Source organism: Octopus sinensis, unplaced genomic scaffold (assembly GCF_006345805.1).
Source record: "Octopus sinensis unplaced genomic scaffold, ASM634580v1 Contig09956, whole genome shotgun sequence".
In the NCBI taxonomy this organism is placed as follows: Eukaryota; Metazoa; Mollusca; class Cephalopoda; order Octopoda; family Octopodidae; genus Octopus; species Octopus sinensis.
This window is the reverse complement of record NW_021831985.1, coordinates 199,453-218,784: the sequence shown is the minus strand read 5'-3', so window position 1 is coordinate 218,784 and position 19,332 is coordinate 199,453. Positions and strand designations below refer to the sequence as shown.

Below are 19,332 nucleotides of genomic sequence, written 5' to 3'. Positions count from 1 at the left end.
CTGAAACTGAAAGGACACAGGAAGAATGAAACTAAAAGGACACAGGAAGAATGCAATGCATTATTCAAAAGATAAGTCTAAAACTGAAAGGACACAGGAAGAATGCAATGCATTATTCAAAAGATAAGTCTAAAACTGAAAGGACACAGGAAGAATGCAATGCATTATTCAAAGGATAAGTCTGAAACTGAAAGGACACAGGAAGAATGCAAAGTATTATTCAAAGGATAAGTCTGAAACTGAAAGGACGCAGGAAGAATAAAACTGAAAGGACACAGGAAGAATGCAAAGTATTATTCAAAGGATAAGTCTGAAACTGAAAGGACACAGGAAGAATGAAACTGAAAGGACACAGGAAGAATGCAAAGTATTATTCGAAGGATAAGTCTAAAACTGAAAGGACACAGGAAGAATGCAATGCATTATTCAAAAGATAAGTCTAAAACTGACAGGACACAGGAAGAATGCAATGCATTATTCAAAAGGTAAGTCTAAAACTGAAAGGACACAGGAAGAATGCAATGCATTATTCAAAAGATAAGTCTAAAACTGAAAGGACACAGGAAGAATGCAATGCATTATTCAAAGGATAAGTCTGAAACTGAAAGGACACAGGAAGAATGAAACTGAAGGGACACAGGAAGAATGCAAAGCATTATTCAAAGGATAAGTCTGAAACTGAAAGGGCACAGGAAGAATGCAAAGGATTATTCGAGGGATAAGTCTAAAACTGAAAGAACACAGGAAGAATGCAAAGTATTATTCGAAGGATAAGTCTGAAACTGAAAGTACGCAGGAAGAATGAAACTGAAAGGACACAGGAAGAATGCAAAGTATTATTCAAAGTATAAGAAGTCTGAAACTGAAAGGACGCAGGAAGAATGAAACTGAAAGGACACAGGAAGAATGGAAAGTATTATTCAAAGGATAAGTCTGAAACTGAAAGGACGCAGGAAGAATGAAACTGAAGGTACACAGGAAGAATGCAAAGTATTATTCGAAGGATAAGTCTGAAACTGAAAGGACACAGGAAGAATGAAACTGAAGGTACACATGAAGAATGCAAAGCATTATTTGAAGGATAAGCCTGAAACTGAAAGGACACAGGAAGAATGCAATCGAAAGAACACAAGAAGAACTCCATCCTACATCAACAGCCTGGAACTTCCCATTTTGCGAGTATATCTTGTCATTCCACTCTTTCATCATTTATATAGTTCATGAAGCCAAATTTCTTGGAAATAATCCAAATATGGACAAATGCTGAAGGAACTTGGGTCTATAAAGATAAGTGAATAGAAATAGATTCTGCTGAATTTAGGAAATTTATTGGATTGATTATTCTTATAGTTTACAAATCCAAGCATGAAAATGTTACTCAACTTTGGTGTTTTGGAGACAGACACCCCCTTTTCACACATACACACACACATGAATACATAAATTTACATATAAACTTATATATGAATACATACAACCACAAGCACAAATGTATTAATGGTATACACAAATACATGGCAGGTAAACATAATACTGAAATATGTAACCCATATTGATTCTCTGTGTAGAAATCAATGGCTTCATAAAGTACATCTGTAAAAACTAATGTGGAACAAACACATACAGACAAATATATTACTATAACAAATTTTATAAAATAGTAAAAACATACAAAACAATAGAAGTCAATGAAGAGACAAAATAAATGGATCTTTATTTAGAAACCTACAATGAACAGGTCATTTCACAAACGCTAAACTATAAATTTCACAGGGTACAACCTTAAAGTTGACACTGGGGTGGTGGAAGTGAAAAAAAAAATTCAAAATATATTTTGTTTTTCTATGGGAAAAGATGCCTATCATCACTTTGAAGAATTTGGTGAAAAGCATTGGAAAGAATCCCTGTCAAAATGGAGAAATTCCAACTTATATGAGCTGTCTGATCTGAAACTCCGTTTTCCAGAAACTCCTCCCTTCCTGCCTCCTTCCAAAACTGTTATCTATAAGTTTCTTTGTAATCATAATCTACACCGTTTGAAAGGTATTTGTATAAAATTTCATTAAAAAATACCCATTTTCCAGTAAATTTTGAGGGGGAAAACATCGCGTCCTGTGAATTTTCCAAAACTCCTCTCCCCAACCCCTCAAGAAAGTTTTTTCAGCAAATCTTTAAATACACTCAATGTAGAGGATATAATCAATTATTTGGTGAAAGTTTCGTTAAAAAGTATTGATTTTTCTGGAAGTTGAGGCAACAATGTTGATGAGGTATCAAACTGTAGTTATGCCTTTTTTTCAATAAAAGTTAAAGTAAACCTCTGTTACATTTTCAAATAATTTACAGATTAACGATGAACGAAGTTAACTTCTCGATTAACGGTACCCACCTCTGTGTGTATATATATATATATATATCACAATCAAGGAACGGCCATAATAGGCCATTCACCCACTAGAAATAACAGCCAAAGCTTCAACCGCAAAATAACATCAATTCCGTAAACCAGGAGAAAATTAAATTTGGCGCGAGTGCGATGATTTGAAAATTTTAGGTCAGATATTGCCGAGGCAGGGACAGAAATGCCTCGTGAAAATATCTGTTCCGACTTGGCTATTTCTTACTGACGATTCTAAGGGCCTATGGAAGATTGGCTTGATTTAATTTAATCAGGCTAGTTTACCATTAAACAGTAGATGAAACGGTGCATCGTATAAGAAATTACAGGGTAAATGTTTTTTAATTTTCTCCTGGTTTACGGAATTGATGTTATTTTGCGGTTGAAGCTTTGGCTGTTATTTCTAGTGGGTGAATGGCCTATTATGGCCGTTCCTTGATTGTGATGTTGAACTTAAAAATGGTCTATGACTATTTAATTTTTTCCCACTAGGCCGCTGGTGGCAAAAAAATTCTACAAAATTTTTTGCCACCCTATATTGATTAATTATATATATATATATATATATATACAGGGGCTGGACAAAAAAATGGAAACACCTAGCATCATAATTTTGAAACATCTATAAAACTGTCAAAAGCTTGTTTGTTTTTATGTTTTTTGATTTATTATTAGTGTTGCTTAACATGTTTCGCTAAAATTGCTGTTTCTTTTCAGGCATCATCAGAAAAAGGTAATTAAAATTCATTAAAATGACAGATCTGTTGCCTTTCAAAGTGGTCAAGTTGTTGGTGCTCGTATGGCAGGCACTAGCATAATGAAAACAGCTGAATCGTTTGGTGTATGAAGTAGTACTGTCTTGAAAGTAATGACAGCCTTTGAGAAAGAATGAAAAACCTGCTCATTGAAACAAAACTCCAGAAGAAAACCAAAACTTTCATATAGGAACTGTTGGACTCTTACGTGAATTGTTAGAAAGGATCACAAAAGTACAGCTCCCAAAATTACTGCAGAGCTTAATGACCACCTTGAGAACACAGTTTCCACAAAAACTGTTTGCCAGGAGCTGCACAAAGACAGATTTCATGGGAGGGCTGCAATCAGAAAACCACTACTTTCAGAAACAAATGTTGCAAAGCATTTAGAGCGGAGTAAAAACTTTACACAATTGGTCCCAAGAGCAGTGGAAGAATGTTATTTTCTTGGACAAGTCATCCTTTACCTTATTTTGACCAGCGGCTGAGTATACACATGGAGACAGCCAAAAGAAGCATTTCACCCAGACTGCCTTCTTCCAACTGTTAAGCATGAAGGAGAATCTATGATGATCTGGGGGTGCTATATCTTGGAAATCTGCTGGCCCAATTGTTTCCCTTCATGACAAAATTTATGGTTAAGACTATTTAAGCATTTTATCTGATCAAATTCATCCTATGGTTGCGGAACTGTTTCCGGAAGGAAACGCAATTTTTCAGGATGATACTGCATCAATTCACACAGTTAAGGTGTTAATGAATGGCACGAGGAACATTCTAGCGAAGTTGAACATCTTATCTGGCAACTACAGCCCCCAGATCTCAATATTATTGAACATTTATGGTGCATTTTAGAAAACAAGTAAGGAGTTGATATCCTCCACCATCATCATTACAAAAACTGGAGACTGTTTACGCTGAAGAATGGACAAAAATGCCTTTGGAAACAATTCAAACTTTGTACGAGTCCATACCTCATAGAATTCAAGCGGTCTTACGCCATATTAAAATAAATTTGTTTGCAATTTTAAGGTGTTTCCATTATTTTGTCCAACCCCTATATATATATATACATATATAAATTAGAGAAGAACCACCTTTTATCAATTCAACAATGAAATAATAATGATACAATTAAATTATACCATATAGAAAAAAATTAAATATATGATAAAATATATACCAATAATTAAGTATATATATATAATTTACCAATTATATACTTTTTATTTATTATTTTGTACTTAATTATTGGTATATGTTTTATCGTATATTTAATTTTTTCTATATGGTATGATTTAATGATATCATTGTTGAATTGATAAAAGGTGGTTCTCCTCTAATTTATATACTTGTATTATATATTGTGAAATTTGATTTAGTATTACTAAATTGAATTTTTCCCTGTAAGTTTGGAATAATATTCCCTAATATCATTATTATTATATATATATAATAATTTGTCCCCCCAACATCACTTGACAACTTGAGTTACGCCCCTGTAACTTGGCAGTTCAGCAAAAGATACTGATAGAATAAGTGCTAGGCTTACAAAGAATAAGTTCTGGGGTTGATTTGCTCGACTAAAGGTGGTGCTCCAGCATGACTGAAGCTAGTAAAAGAATATGTATGTATAGATTAATGTGAAAATGAGAAAGCAAAACATTTGGCAATACTTGAGAAAGACATTTAACTTAGATAGAGAATATAAACATATAGAGACTCTATATGCTTATATTCTCTATCTAAATTAAGTGATTTTTCAAGTGAGGCCAAAAGTTTTGTGTTTTCTGTTTTATTTTAATTTATATCCACCTGCTCAAGGAGAAACCACTTCTAGCCACCTCTGATAGGCAATCTCAACACGCATTTTTAGTTGCATTTTGAATTGGAGTTTTAGTGGTAAACTGAACTGAGCACTCATGGTACATACCTACTACTTTATGACAGTTGATAAAAACTCCTTACGAATATATATACATATATATATATGTATTTAAATATATATATGTATATATATATATATATATATATATATATATATATATATATATATGTGTGTGTGTATGTATACATATATATATAGATATGTGTATACACACCTATTTAGGTGCAGGCATGGCTGTTGTTAAGAAGTTAACTTGTCAACCACATGGTTCCAAGTTCAGTTCCACATCATGAAACCTTGGGCAAGTGCCTTCTACTAAAGCCCCAGGTTGAGCATAGCTTTGTGAGTGGATTTGGTAGACAGAAGCTGAAAGTGGTTAGCGCAGAACATGGGTAACTGGACAGAGTGTGCCTGAGTAGAGGTATGAGTCTATCCAGCACTGATGAAGAGACTATATTAGTAGAGAGAGGTTGGAGCTTGTCTATTTGTAACTTAGTGTTAGTTGAGTAGCCTTTCTGTGGTTTAGGATATCTGAGTGTGTACCAGCATGGCCTGGTGGTTAGGGTGTTGTACCCATGATTGCAAGATCATCGTTTCAATTCCCAGATTGCCTGTGTGTTGTGTTCTTGAGTAAAATACATCATTTCCGGCTGCTCTAGTCCATTCAGCTGTAAATGGATAACCTTGTGATGGATTGGCGGTGAAGCGGGAGGAAAATCACCTGAATGGAGATTTCACAAGCCACATTTGTATTTTATGATGAAAAGGATAAACAGTATGATCCATACCTATTTCTTTATTACCCACAAGGGGCTAAACACAGAGAGGACAAACAAGGACAGACAGATGGATTAAGTTGATCATATCGACCCCAGTGCGTAACTGGTACTGAATTTATCGACCCCGAAAGGATGAAAGGCAAAGTCGACCTCGGCGGAATTTGAACTCAGAACGTAACAGCAGACGAAATACCTATTTCTTTACTACCTACAAGGGGCTAAACACAGAGGGGACAAACCATTGGATTAAGTCGATTACATTGACCCCAGTGCGTAACTGGTACTTAATTTATTGACCTTAGAAGGATGAAAGGCAAAGTCGACCTCGGCGGAATTTGAACTCAGAACATAACAGCAGACGAAATACCTATTTCTTTACTACCCACAAGGGGCTAAACACAGAGGGGACAAACAATCGGATTAAGTCGATTACATTGACCCCAGTGAGGTAACTGGTACTTATTTTATTGACCTTAAAAGGATGAAAGGCAAAGTCGACCTCAGTGGAATTTGAACTCAGAACATAACGGCAGACGAAATACCGCTTAGCATTTCACCCGGCATGCTAACCATTCTGCCAGCTTGCTGCCTTAGTATGATCTATACCATGAGTCCTGTCTGGTTGGGAGTGGCTGTTCAACCACATTAAATGACATGGTGACATAGCATTAACATACGTCCCAGGTGAGGGAACAGCATTCCATTATGAATTTCGTCTGAGCCCTTATGTATTTCACACAGATGTTGGGAACTGAATTATTTTCTGGTGCTGGAAAGAAGGGCTAGTCTTTGAGATGTGGTCTTAGCTATGTTGCAAATATACTTTTGCCAGAAGGGGACTGTCAGAGACTCAGCATTTTGAGTGATATTGTGGGCTGGAGCTTGTGTGGAGATATGGTATATTCTTGATATATGTGTGTGTGCATAGGTATATATAAATATCATCATTCAATGTCCATTTTCCATGCTGGCCTGGGTTGGATGGCATGACAGGAACTGGTAAGATCAGGGGCTGCACCAGGTTTCATAGTCTGTTTTGGCTTAGTTTCTATAGCTGGAGGCCCTCCCAAACACTAACCACTCCATAAAGTGCACTGAGTATTTTTTATGTGGCACAAGCACCCATACCAATCCTTTTACATGATACCTTCGTTATGGCGTGCGGGTCTTTAGTACAGCAATGTGCCACATATCTCGTTCCTCTGTCATCTCCTTATATATATAAAATGTATACATACATATTTTGACATGGTTGTACACTCCATATATATATTTCTTTGTATTCAAAATCATCAAGTTTACTTCCTTTTATATTTTTTAAGACAGCAAATTAAAAAAAATGTTAAGGTAACTTTGTATCAGGTCACATACTTTTCACTCACATTCTGGATTCTCAATAATTTAAAATCATTTTTATATTTTCTGTCTGTCTTTTTTTCAAAATATGTTTAAGAATTTCTTAAAAGTAAATATATCTGTTGGATTTAAAAAAAAAATTCAAACTATTTTATAGAAAACTTCTGGTTTGATAACAGTGACGGAAAAATGGCTTCGTAGGTTATTATTGATCAACTAATTAATTATTTACAGAATTAATTTGAAATAAAACTAGTTTTCTTTAACCCTTCAGATATAAAAGTCTAAAACTATTTCTGGTTTCATGATAAAATTTCCAGTTTAAATTGATGTAAATTAAAACCTTCCGTCAAAATTTAAGTTTCAAACACCTGTTTAATAAGGACAAAATTAATTTGCTAATTTTTTTCATTATTTTAACAATTAATTGAAACAAGTAGTTTGTCAAAAAAAAAATTGGAAATAAATGAATTGAATATATTTTCAAAGGGAGACTGACGATCCAGGAATTAGTAAGATGAAGAGGTGAACAGCTAAGGGGAGGTAATACGGTTACTTGCTTTAACTCCTCTCCTTCTTGCATCAAGGAAAGAGGAAGAGAAAGAATTAAGAGAAACAAGGGAAGTGGGAGAAAGGCAGATAAAAGAGAGAGAGGGAGAATTAGAGCGATAACTTGAAATATAGAAAAGAAGAAAGAACGAAAGAAAGACACAAAGTGCGACAGAAGAAAAAAAGAGAGGGAGAGAGAGAAAGAAAGGTAACACACACAAAACTAAAGTCTTTCACAACGGCATAAAAATTATTCATAATTGTAAACAAAACAGACGCATTTGCACAAACACCTAAAATTCCAATTAGGTGGACATAGACTTAACGAGTTGCTCCACCGAGCAAGGCATGATTAAGAGATCAAATCTAGGTTAAGACGTTGTTAGATATATTTTTTTTAGGTTTTTCAAAACTGATCGTTGTCTGAAGTTATTATTGTTCAGTCCTAATTAGAGTTACGATTAGGACCTAAGGATCAAACAACACTTCCTAACCGCGCCCACCACGTTGAGAGTTATACGTCAACTTGAAAGTGGCTTCCTTTTCAGTTTTACTCCACTTCTCGCTTATTCGTTTTTATAATACCCCAAATCGCAAAATACGATACTAATACCTCGCTTATACTCTTGCAGTAAGAATACTATCATACAATTAGTAATGTATAATGAATTCCCTCTAAATTATGTAACTAATTAAAAAAAAAAAACCCCAGATAATTGCAATAATATATATGTACGTCATTTTTTTTTTGGTGGTCTACTTACGCACAATCTTTTGGCGCCCACCCCGCCTTTCTTGTTCCTTCCTCGTTTCTTTTTGCCTCCTCGGATAGCTATGCTGACATATAATCGTGCTATGGGTATCACTAATTGTGATTAACCAGCACAACAATTCACTTGATAACGCTGCCGACATCGAAAACAGGAAAGTTTTATATAGATATATTATATATATATATGTGTGTGTGTGTATGTAGCGTACGTTAAATGAACATACCCTATTTCATTATTGTTGCATTAATTAATTGAGTACGAGGGACAAGTGCGAACCAGATAAAAAAAAAAACTTTAGGAAAAAGATATATAAAGATGTAATATAAATAATACTATGAAATAAGTTTTAGTAAATCAAATGGAACTAGAATGAAAACAATAGCTAACTATCACTAATTAAAACAGAACCACCACCCTCTCTATAACTTAACCTGCGTAGAAAACAACAGCCAAATTTACCTCAAATGACTTCACCTAAGTTTTAAATAGGGGAAGAACACAGTAAAATGTTATTCTGAATACACAAATGCCTTAAGAAGATAGAATAAAAAAAGGAACAGGAAATTCTTGGCTGAAACGTTTATGATTTACATTATAGTTAACTTGCAGTTTACCAAACAACTGCAGTAGTAATAAATATTTATTTATATCCTTTAGTATATACTCTTCCATTATGTGTAGCATATTTATTTTCAAACCGTTTGTGTGACGCACGTTATCTCAAAATCAACACATAAATATTTATGTATGTATATATATATATATTTTTATTTATGAATAAGCACCCCTCTCCCGAGATACTAAAGAAACTCGCTTTCATAATTGGCGTTACTCTTGTACTTTGGTAACCTTCCTGTAACTTTAAATCGATAATCGGTTTTTGTTATCCTCCTTAAGCCTTTGCTTCTCTTGTCTCTCCTCGTCTATGTATGTATGACCTTGTGCATGTGCCCCTAATTTTGTTGTCTACATCTTAAAAATAACCCCCCCCCCCGAAAGAAAAACACCCATAACTTATTCTATCCTCACGAAAACAAATCCACCGTTGCTGTTAAACTGATAATTATACACATATTTGTGTGTGTGGTGTGTATACATATATATATATATATATATAGATAGATATGTATAATAAAAATAAAGTAATTTGTCAATTTCCTTCGCATTCTCTTTGTACATTTCAAAGCAACTTATTGCTTACTGTACATCTGGTGCTTTCCTAGTTTATACATTTCCTTTTTCTTCTTAAATTCAACACACGCATTTATATATATATATATATACACAAAGTAGATTCTATATATATATATATAGACAATGTAGATTACATATATATATATATATATAGGCAATGTACATTACACACACACACATATATATATATATATATATATATATGTAGGCAATGTAAATTATCAGCCATTCCAACCCTCCATTAAAAAACGCAAACACACTTTTAGGTATATGTAAAATATCCGTTATAACATTTCATTCATAGTATTGTGCATGTGTTATACATACATACATACACATATATATGTATATATTATAAGGAATGAAGTGTGTTTGGTGACTTCATTTTACTTTTGCGTTCCAATTTTTTTGTGTGATATTTTGTTATGCCTCTCTTTTTAGAGCCATTAAAGTCTGTAATTCAGAACACTAATCCAACGCTATAAAGATCTAAAATTGCATTTAGCTTCTTTTCAACTATTTCCACTTCGCCCTACATTCCTTATTTGTTTTTATTTACTATTAAAATTAGGGTTAGGGTTAAGTTTTAAGTTTCCACCGAATACGGGGCTTGGAGAGCGAATGTGTGCCATTTGGTTTCGATTCCTTGATTGAGAAAAATCCAAAATACCACCACTTCAATAAACGGCATCGAGTATTTCTTTGAAGAAGAAAAAAAATAATGCATGAACATCACTTAATCCCAACTTCAGTAATTTGTGTAAAATTCGCTGCCTTTGAAGAAGAAATTTGTACGATTATTCATTATCTGTCATCATTTACATCCTCGTGATGTAGACGTGGTCAGCAAATCTCTTTCAAAGACGCCCTTTTCGTTTCTGATGCCGGCGCCTTCTGTTTAGAAATTAAAAACAATAAAATATTTAAAAAAGTTCAATATATATACATGTATAGGCATAACATGCGAAACTTCGCCCATGTATATAAACTTTGTACAATGTATATACACACACACGCGTGTACATATATATATATTTTTACTTACACTTTATGAACAAACAATAAGCAACTGACACATTTAAACACACAAAACACTTTTCGCTCCTGCTTATAACATATGTACATATAAAAAAACAAAACATTTCTAGGCACATATATACATGAAAAGAAAAAAAACAAAAAAGGTGTGTGTGTGTTGTATGTATATGTTTGTATACATGTGAATATATACACGTGGGTATGTGCATTCATGTATGTGTTTATATGTGTATATATATATATACGGGTAATGGTTGCGTTCCTGGTTCGAATCTGGCCGAAGTCAACTTTTAACTTTTCATCCTTTTGGCGTCGATATAATCGAACAAATTTTTTCGAAAATTTATGGCACACACACACACACATATATATATATATATATATGTGTGTGTGTGTGTGTGCCATATATATGTATATACATATGTGTGCCATATATATGTATATACATATATATGTGTGCCATATATATGTATATATATATATATATATATATATATACTGTGTGTGCTTGTGTAATCTATTCTTCTCTTTCTCTATAGATTTTATAATCCAACAAGAAGAAGATGGATCATGATGACGGCGATCTTGGTGGTAAACCTATGCCGTCGTTATCGTCCGAAGATAGTTATTCCACCACCAAAGAGGCCATTAGTAATAACAACAACAGCAACGATGATGATGACAATGTTATCATAAATACAGAGGCCACGAAAACAAACGATAACAACAACAGTGGCCCCGGGGTGATAACAGCAGCAGCAAGTAATGACGACGAAGACGAAGACGATGAACCAGTGGCACCGAAGCGACGGAGAAGCGAACCTGTAAATTCCAGAGACAGCATGATTAGTAATAATACTAATAAAACGACAGATTGTTATGATGACATGTCAACATCATCATCAGCAGCTTGTAGGGAGAGTGTCGAAACTGGTGCAATGACCACCGATTCTGTTGATAATAATACTGACGACGACGACAGCAACAATAATCATCTGTTAACTAGTTCGATCTCGACTGTAAGCATTACCGATAATAATAAACACTTTCATAATAACCAACAACAACAACAACAACGAGGTCGCAGTAGTATGGAAGATGAAGAAGAAAATGATGTTATTTCTGATGATAATAACAACAACAATAATAATAATAATAATAATAATAATAATGATGATGATGATGATGATGGTGGTGGTGGTGATGATAACAACATCAATAATGGTATGTCGACCGGCGGTGTAAGAACTTCTTATGATGAGACGACAATGTCGAGAAAAGTGAGCGATGGTGGTTGTGTTGTTGTTGGTGGTGGTGATGAAAGCAATGCCGATAGTGAAAATAACTTCTCTCGTGTGTCGATCGCCGCCGCCGCTGCCGTAACGACATCACGACAACCACAAGAAACACAAGGTGCTACCGCCGTTGCAGCCTCTGCCACCGCCGCCGCCACCGCCACCACCATAAACAACATCGACGGCGATGACACTACCACCACCGCCGCCAACACCACCACCACTGCTACTACAACCATCACTCATAACACTTCCTCTTCCCGTGCCTCAACCTTCTCCTCTTCTTCTTCCTCCTCCTCCTCCGCTTCCGCCGATTCCCCCCCTCATGTCGTCGCTACCAACGCCGACACCGCTCTAGCTGTCACTTCCTCTTCCCCTGCCACCACCTCGTCTTCGGCGATCGTCGCCGCCACCGCTATCATCAACAACGCTGCGGTCGCTGCATCTTCCTCTCACTCTCACTCCTCCACTAACCATTCCCCTCCCACTTCTCTCCCTTCTCCTTCCTCTCTTACCGCCGTCAACAACATCAACAACAACGCAGTCACTGCTGACTCTTCCCCTTCCGCTTCCTCCTCCTCCTCCGCTTCTGCCCCCGTCCACACCATCATCAACAAAAATAACGCAGTCGCTGCTTCTTCCTCTGCCTTTTCCTCTTCCTCTTCCTCCTCTCTTGCCGCTACCACCGCCAGTATTACCTCCGCCGCTCCCACCACTACCGACTCTGCCTCCTCATCCCTTTCCTCGCTCACCACTGACACCACTGTCACACACTCCGACTCCTCTGGCGTCGCCACCTCCGTCGTCGGCAGCAGCATAATAAGCGCCATCACTGTCGACACGGCTGCCTCTTCCCTTGCCTCCTCCTCCTCCTCTTCTTCTTCTACTTCTGTCGCCGCCGTCGTCGACGACAACACCGCTACCACTGCCACCACCAGCACTATCAACAGCGACGCCACTCCTACCCGCAACATCTCCGCCTCCTCCTCCTCCTGCGTTACCGTTGCTGCTGCTGCTGTTTCCGCTGACGGATCGGCGATAGTAAAGTCGGCGGGATTAACTTGTAGTGCAAAGGACAATACCGCCTCGAACGGTGGTGGTAGTTGTAGTCACCTTAACAACAACAACAACACTAGTACTACTACTGCTACTACTACTAGTAGTAGTAGTAATAGTTCTACTATTACTACTACTACTACTATTATTAGAAGCCGTACCTCATCTACTTCTTGTTCTTCGTCTTCTTCTATGGCGGACGGTGATGGTGGAGTCGAAGGAGGAGGTGCGAACCTGGCAACGGGTGCCGCCGTCGCTTCATCATCGTCGTCGTCATCGTCATCATCATCAACAACAACATCATCTTCCACTGCCAGTAGTACAGATATGCAACAACAGCAACTGCAGCAGCAGCAGCATCAACAACAACAACAGCAGCAAAACACGGTGGACAAACAACAACAACAACAACAAAAAGCAGTGGCAGCGGCCGTAGCGACAACGACATCCTCCACCACCACCGCCGCCGCCGCCACCATCATCGTGACAGGAGGTGGTTGCAGTGCTTCTGTGCTGGCGGCCGACACTACGACTACGCCAGGCGTCGTCGTCGTGGGAGGAGCGGGCGCAGTAGTTGTTGCTGACCTGACAGCAAGGGGCTCGCCGTCGCCGCCGCCGTCGTTGACACCACCGGCACAATCACCACCACCACAACAACAACAGCAACAACCACAACCACAAAAACAAGCGGCATTGTCGTCGTCGTCGTCGTCGACGTTCACAGCGTCCACAAGTTCGCTCCTGTCGGCGACGTCAGCGACGTCGCAATTATCAGCATCATCATCATCATCGTCACCATCATCATTACTACCACCACCACCACCACCACCACCAGCAGCATCATCATTGTCGTCGCCGACGTTGACAATGACACTTGCGGCCAAACCGACGGACGATGGGGGTGAAAGTGCAGGATCAAGTACCAGTAGGCACCACCCCCATCAATCCCAACAACCACAGGATCAAAACTCTACCACGACGACGACGACCACCACCACCACCGCCACTACCACCGCCGCTGTCAGCACCATCACCCCCACCACAACCACAACTACTACATCTAGTACTACCACCACCACTACTACTAGCAGTGCTATAACCACTAATATTAACAACAACAACAATCAGAGCCTAACTCAACAACAACAACAACAACAAGCGGCTGGCATGGCATGTACCATGTGTGGGTCAGGATTCAAAGAACAAGCCCCCAAACTTTTACCTTGTCTACATCAACTTTGTGATATGTGCTTGAAGAATGTCAAGTCGGACTCTGGTGAGTGTTTTTTTCTTCTCTGCAAGCAAATCACACATATATATACATATATACATATATATATATATATATTTATAGAATTTCTGTCTCCCTTTCTGAAGCAGTGCAAGGTAGGTAGGTGAGTGAAAGGTTATTAACCTCATCTATAAAATTTTCTTTTAATTTTTCAGCTCTTAACCCTCATTATATATGTGTGTATATATATATATATTGTACCCCGTCTTGAAATTTGTCTCTTTCATTCTTTCTCTATCTCGCATATATATATAGATAGATAGATAGATAGATAGATATACATATAGATAGATACATGCATAAATACACACACACACTTCCTTGCACCCCCGTGTTTCTTGCTCTGTCTTATATAGACTGTCCCTCACCATCGCCCTCTCTCTCTCTCTCTCTCTTATAGTCTGTCTCTCCCTCTTCACTTTCCCCTTTTTGTTATGTCTGTCTTGTGTCTCCCTCACTGTTCACTACATGCTGCATGTCTCTTTCGCCTCTCTGTAACCTTTCTCTTATCACTCTTCTCTTTCCCTGTCGCTCACTCTTATCTCCCTCTCTCTCTCTTTTTACCTTCTCTACCCTCCACGCTTCCTATCATTCTTTCCCCCTCTCCGTCATCTCCTCCCTTCTCTCTCTGGTCATTCAATGGTAGTTGTTTGGTATTTTATATATATATTTTGGATGTAGTGAGGTGTGATTAATGGTGAATGTGGTAGTACCTAGCTTACTTAGCTTGTTATTGTGCTCATTGAATAATGGCGATGTTCTGTGGATGGGAATGATGAATCCGATGTGGGTTTTCGGCTAGTATATGGCGGTTAAATGTAATAAGGTGGGCATGCTGTAAGTGTGGTGTGATGATTGCAATGGCGATTGTGTGTGTGGGGGGGTTCATATATAGTGATGATGGTTGATGGTGGTTTGGTTTTGCTGGCCCGAGTGAGTAGTGATAATGCAGTTTTGAGTCCTCTGCGTTCGACGGGGAGAGGGCGGGTTCGCATGTGGTGATATGCAGTTGTGGATATGCTGGCATTGTCTGGTTTGCCTGTTTGATAAGCTCCGTTAGCGGTGTGTGTGTGCGGGGGTTTGGTGAGGTGGTCGATGATGGCTTTTTGAGGTGTGGTTTAGATTTTTTTTTTTGAATAGAGTGGTGTGTGGTTAGATAGATAGATTGGCTTTGCTGTATATACATCATGAAGAGGGGGAAAAAAAAAGTAGGTCTCGTCTCGTGTCACTACCATACATATGTATGTACATGTATAAATGAATACATGTATAAAATAATGTGAGGTATCTTTTTTCATAATCATGTTCATCCTTCACCCCTTTCAAACAAACATGTTTTTATAAAAACACAGTGAACTACTACATACACAGTAAAAAAAAATAATACCTCAGCCCTCTCTCATCTCCTATGAAACTTCACAGATGCTGACTGACTAGTAGATAAGATGATGTACACCTTTTCAATAACTCTAATTGCTGCTTTACTTTGCAATTATTTATTTCAATTCTTTTATCTTTCTAGCTGTGTTTGCAGGTAGACCATAGTTCAGTTATCATCATCATCATCATCATCATTATTATTTTAGACGCAAACACCTCAAAGAACGTCTCGGTGTTCAGTCAGTACATAAGATGCATGCGTGTCTGGAATTCAAATGTTTGAGAGAGAATGTGGTTTTTTATAACGGTCACACAGGTAGTGAGTGAGACCTTCCGTCATTGGACGTGATAAAACAATTGCATAGTTATGTGTACATATATATACTTACAAACACACACATACACGTGTGTGTGTATATATATGTGTATGTTTGTATGTCTGCTATGTGGATGTGCTGAAATGCATGTTATTTTATGCTTATCTGTATATATACTATGTGAATGGGTATATATATATATATATAAATCAGTCTGTCTGTGTGTGTCTCTATAAATGGCACAGGCCATTTTCCCCAAACGAAATTGCTAGCAGTTAGAATAAATATTTTTTCCATTATTTCGAATTTCAGAGCAATCATTCAAATGTTTTTTTTTGTCTTGTTTTATAACCGTTATTTAAAAAAAAAAAGTACAATTTGGCGTGTATATATAATTTTGTTACTTGTTTTGCAGAAATTCTAATATTAGGACTTTTTATCATTTTAGGATGTTTTATTTACTATTTTCAGTGTATGAAGAAACAGATTTATTTAAACAGTTTTCGAAAAATTTCGAAAATATTAACTTAATAATTATTATTGTTTGTTTTGTAATGTCAAGTTCTATTTTTCTTCTTCTCTTGGTGCAAATAAAAGAAATGAATATTGGCTTTACAAGGTCGATGGCTGGGTGGCAGAATCGGTAGAGCGTCTGATGTCACGTTTTTGACATCATAGTCAGTTACGTCCCTTTGCAAACCGAGTTCGATTCCCGCCGGTGTCCGAACATTTCTCTATCATTCTTCCAGGGATTTTGCTATAACGATCATGTATGCACCGTCATCTTAATGAGAACAGATTATTGTTCTTTACAATTTCAGTGAGATATCCATGTTTAATATTGACGGTACACATAGACACACAAATTTCAAGACGTCGGCGTCTTTCGTGTTTTCACGCAAAGTTATAGGTTCTCTTGTAAATAGTTGGAGACAGGCTACAAGAATAACAGCAAACAAATTATTTAGATCAACCAGAAGGCCTTTTAGTGTCGTTCGATCTGCTAGAGAGCGCAGCTAACAACTCGACCCTTTCCTTCCGAAATTCCTCTACCCCCCCCAAACCCAAACATCAAAACAAAAAAAGACTGAAGAACATTAAATAATGTACTCCTTGTTATAGTGTCTAATTAAAAAACGGGATGGTAGCTGCAATGGTTCTTAAGGTTTGATAGATCAGTGCAATGGTCATTGCTGGAACGTCTTTGATATTGCTGAATTGCTGAGCCTGTTTGATCGTGCTTGATCTGGGGTTAAGTATCATCTTCGAAAGATCTTTGCTTTTCTTGCAGAGAAGACAAAATAGTTTCTAAATGATCCCCGATATCCACCTAACACACATCAAAAAAGAAGGTCAAAATCAATTTACTGACATTTTGTAATGGATGATGTGGTCTCAGCCTTCGTGATTTCGCCCCCTCTTGCTCCTAAAATTCCACTTTTGCAAACAACATTGACTGACAAGACACCTAATCTAGGTGATGTCTGCCTGTCTGTCTATCTCATCTATCTATCTATCTATCTACACCCCCCCACCTCTCGTTAAGATTAAAAAATGTCTTTTCATATGAAACTATTTTTGCGTTCGTGTTCCTAAATTTCCTATTAAGTCTTCAAACAAGTTTTGTTTTTCATAATATTTTGTTATTCATTGTTCCTTTGAAATCCTTGCCAAAAAAGTCTATATAAATATGTTTGTATATATATATAGAGAGAGGTAAAATATATGCGTGTACGTGTTCTGAGGTGTGTTTATATGAATCTAGTCTCTCTTAAGAATGATCTATTTAGCAAATTCGAAGTATATGTGCATATGGATGTATATATATATTTATTGATGTGTGTATATCTATGTATAATAATTATAGATATGCATATATTTATGGAGATATTTATGTATATATAAATATATTCATAAGCATATATATTGCATGTAATGGGTATATAGTTTTCTTTTTTTGTTATGCTGTTTGAAAATTTCCTCTTCACATGAAGCATTCTAGCCACCCCGCTGTCTGACGGGTGTCCCCCTCCCTCCCTCTCTATTTTGGAACATGGCTGTCCATGTCGTCGCCATAAATGAATGCATACCGATGCAGAGAGGCAAGCGAGTCCTTGATGATGGCACATGTTTCTGCTGGCAGGCTGGCTGACTGGCAGGCTGACTGACTGGCTGGCTGGCTGGCTATCTCGGTTCTTAGGCTGGTCTGCCTGTCCAACATCAGCTGTGTGTTTGTACACACATACACACAGTCTCTCTGATTGTATTATAGCACTACACACATTTACACACCCTCACACGTATACACAAAATGTTTATCTTTTACTTAGCAAATTAGAAATATAAATCTATGCACACATGCATACATACATACACTTATTAACATCGCTGCCTGCGTGTGTATGTATAGCCATCCTGAAGACAGACATTGAAATTTATCGAGATTCTTACTTAGCCTTAGAATACCACAAAAATTTGACACCTTTACATGCACATATGTAATAGGTACGTACGCACAAAGGTGAGTCATTCATTATCCCCAATGCACTTAAAGTTGTGTTCCCTATTAGCGGGAAAAGTAGTTGCGCGCGCATCACTATTTGTGGTTTCCCCTCTTGTCATTATTGTGCAGGTTTGAACTTGAAACGTCAGTAATGTTGTTGTAGTTAATACGTTACCCACTGCCACTTCTCTTTCTTTTCTTTTTTCTCAAAGAAGAGTAGCTTTCTGTGACCTATTTTCTGTGGGCTTAATGTGTATTAGTAACCGAAATCGATCGAAGGATTTTAGCACGATATGAGAATGGTGTTTTGTCATACATAACGGGCTCTACAAATGGATTGAAAATTCCAAAAATGGTCGCTCAAGTGTCGCGGATCAGAAAAAAGGAGCTGGATGCATGGCTGTGTCTTGTACTGATGACAACACTGAATGAGGCCGTGACCTGATTCTATTGAATGGATACCTGACTTTTGATTGGTGGTGTATTTTGTTATATGCAAATTAACCTTGGTTCTACCATGAAATTGTTCACAACATTGAACTTGACATTGATATTGTTTGTGCATGATGGATCCTCGGAACAACAAACGAAATTGCACAAACAAAAATCATTTGAAATCTACCAAGGGCTTTTGGATTTCTTTTTTGGGGAAAAAAATCGTCACTTGGGATTTTAACCTGGATACCTTATTTACCAGCAAAAGTATGAAAATCGATGCAGATAGTATTTTTGGATTAGCGAAGACCAATACTGAAGCATT

At 37.3% G+C, this 19,332-nt stretch overlaps 1 protein-coding gene across 1 annotated transcript in view; it reads left to right on the top strand.

The window, feature by feature from the left end:
• The first annotated feature begins 7,873 nt into the window (after positions 1–7,873).
• The window catches only part of LOC115228205 (E3 ubiquitin-protein ligase TRIM33), a 158,304-nt gene continuing 146,845 nt past the window's right edge, over positions 7,874–19,332 (top strand). The window contains 3 exon segments of the mRNA XM_036498873.1: positions 7,874–7,936; positions 11,274–12,245; positions 12,954–14,357. Of these exon segments, the coding sequence (XP_036354766.1) occupies positions 11,294–12,245; positions 12,954–14,357 (2,356 nt within the window). The 5' untranslated portion in view covers positions 7,874–7,936; positions 11,274–11,293.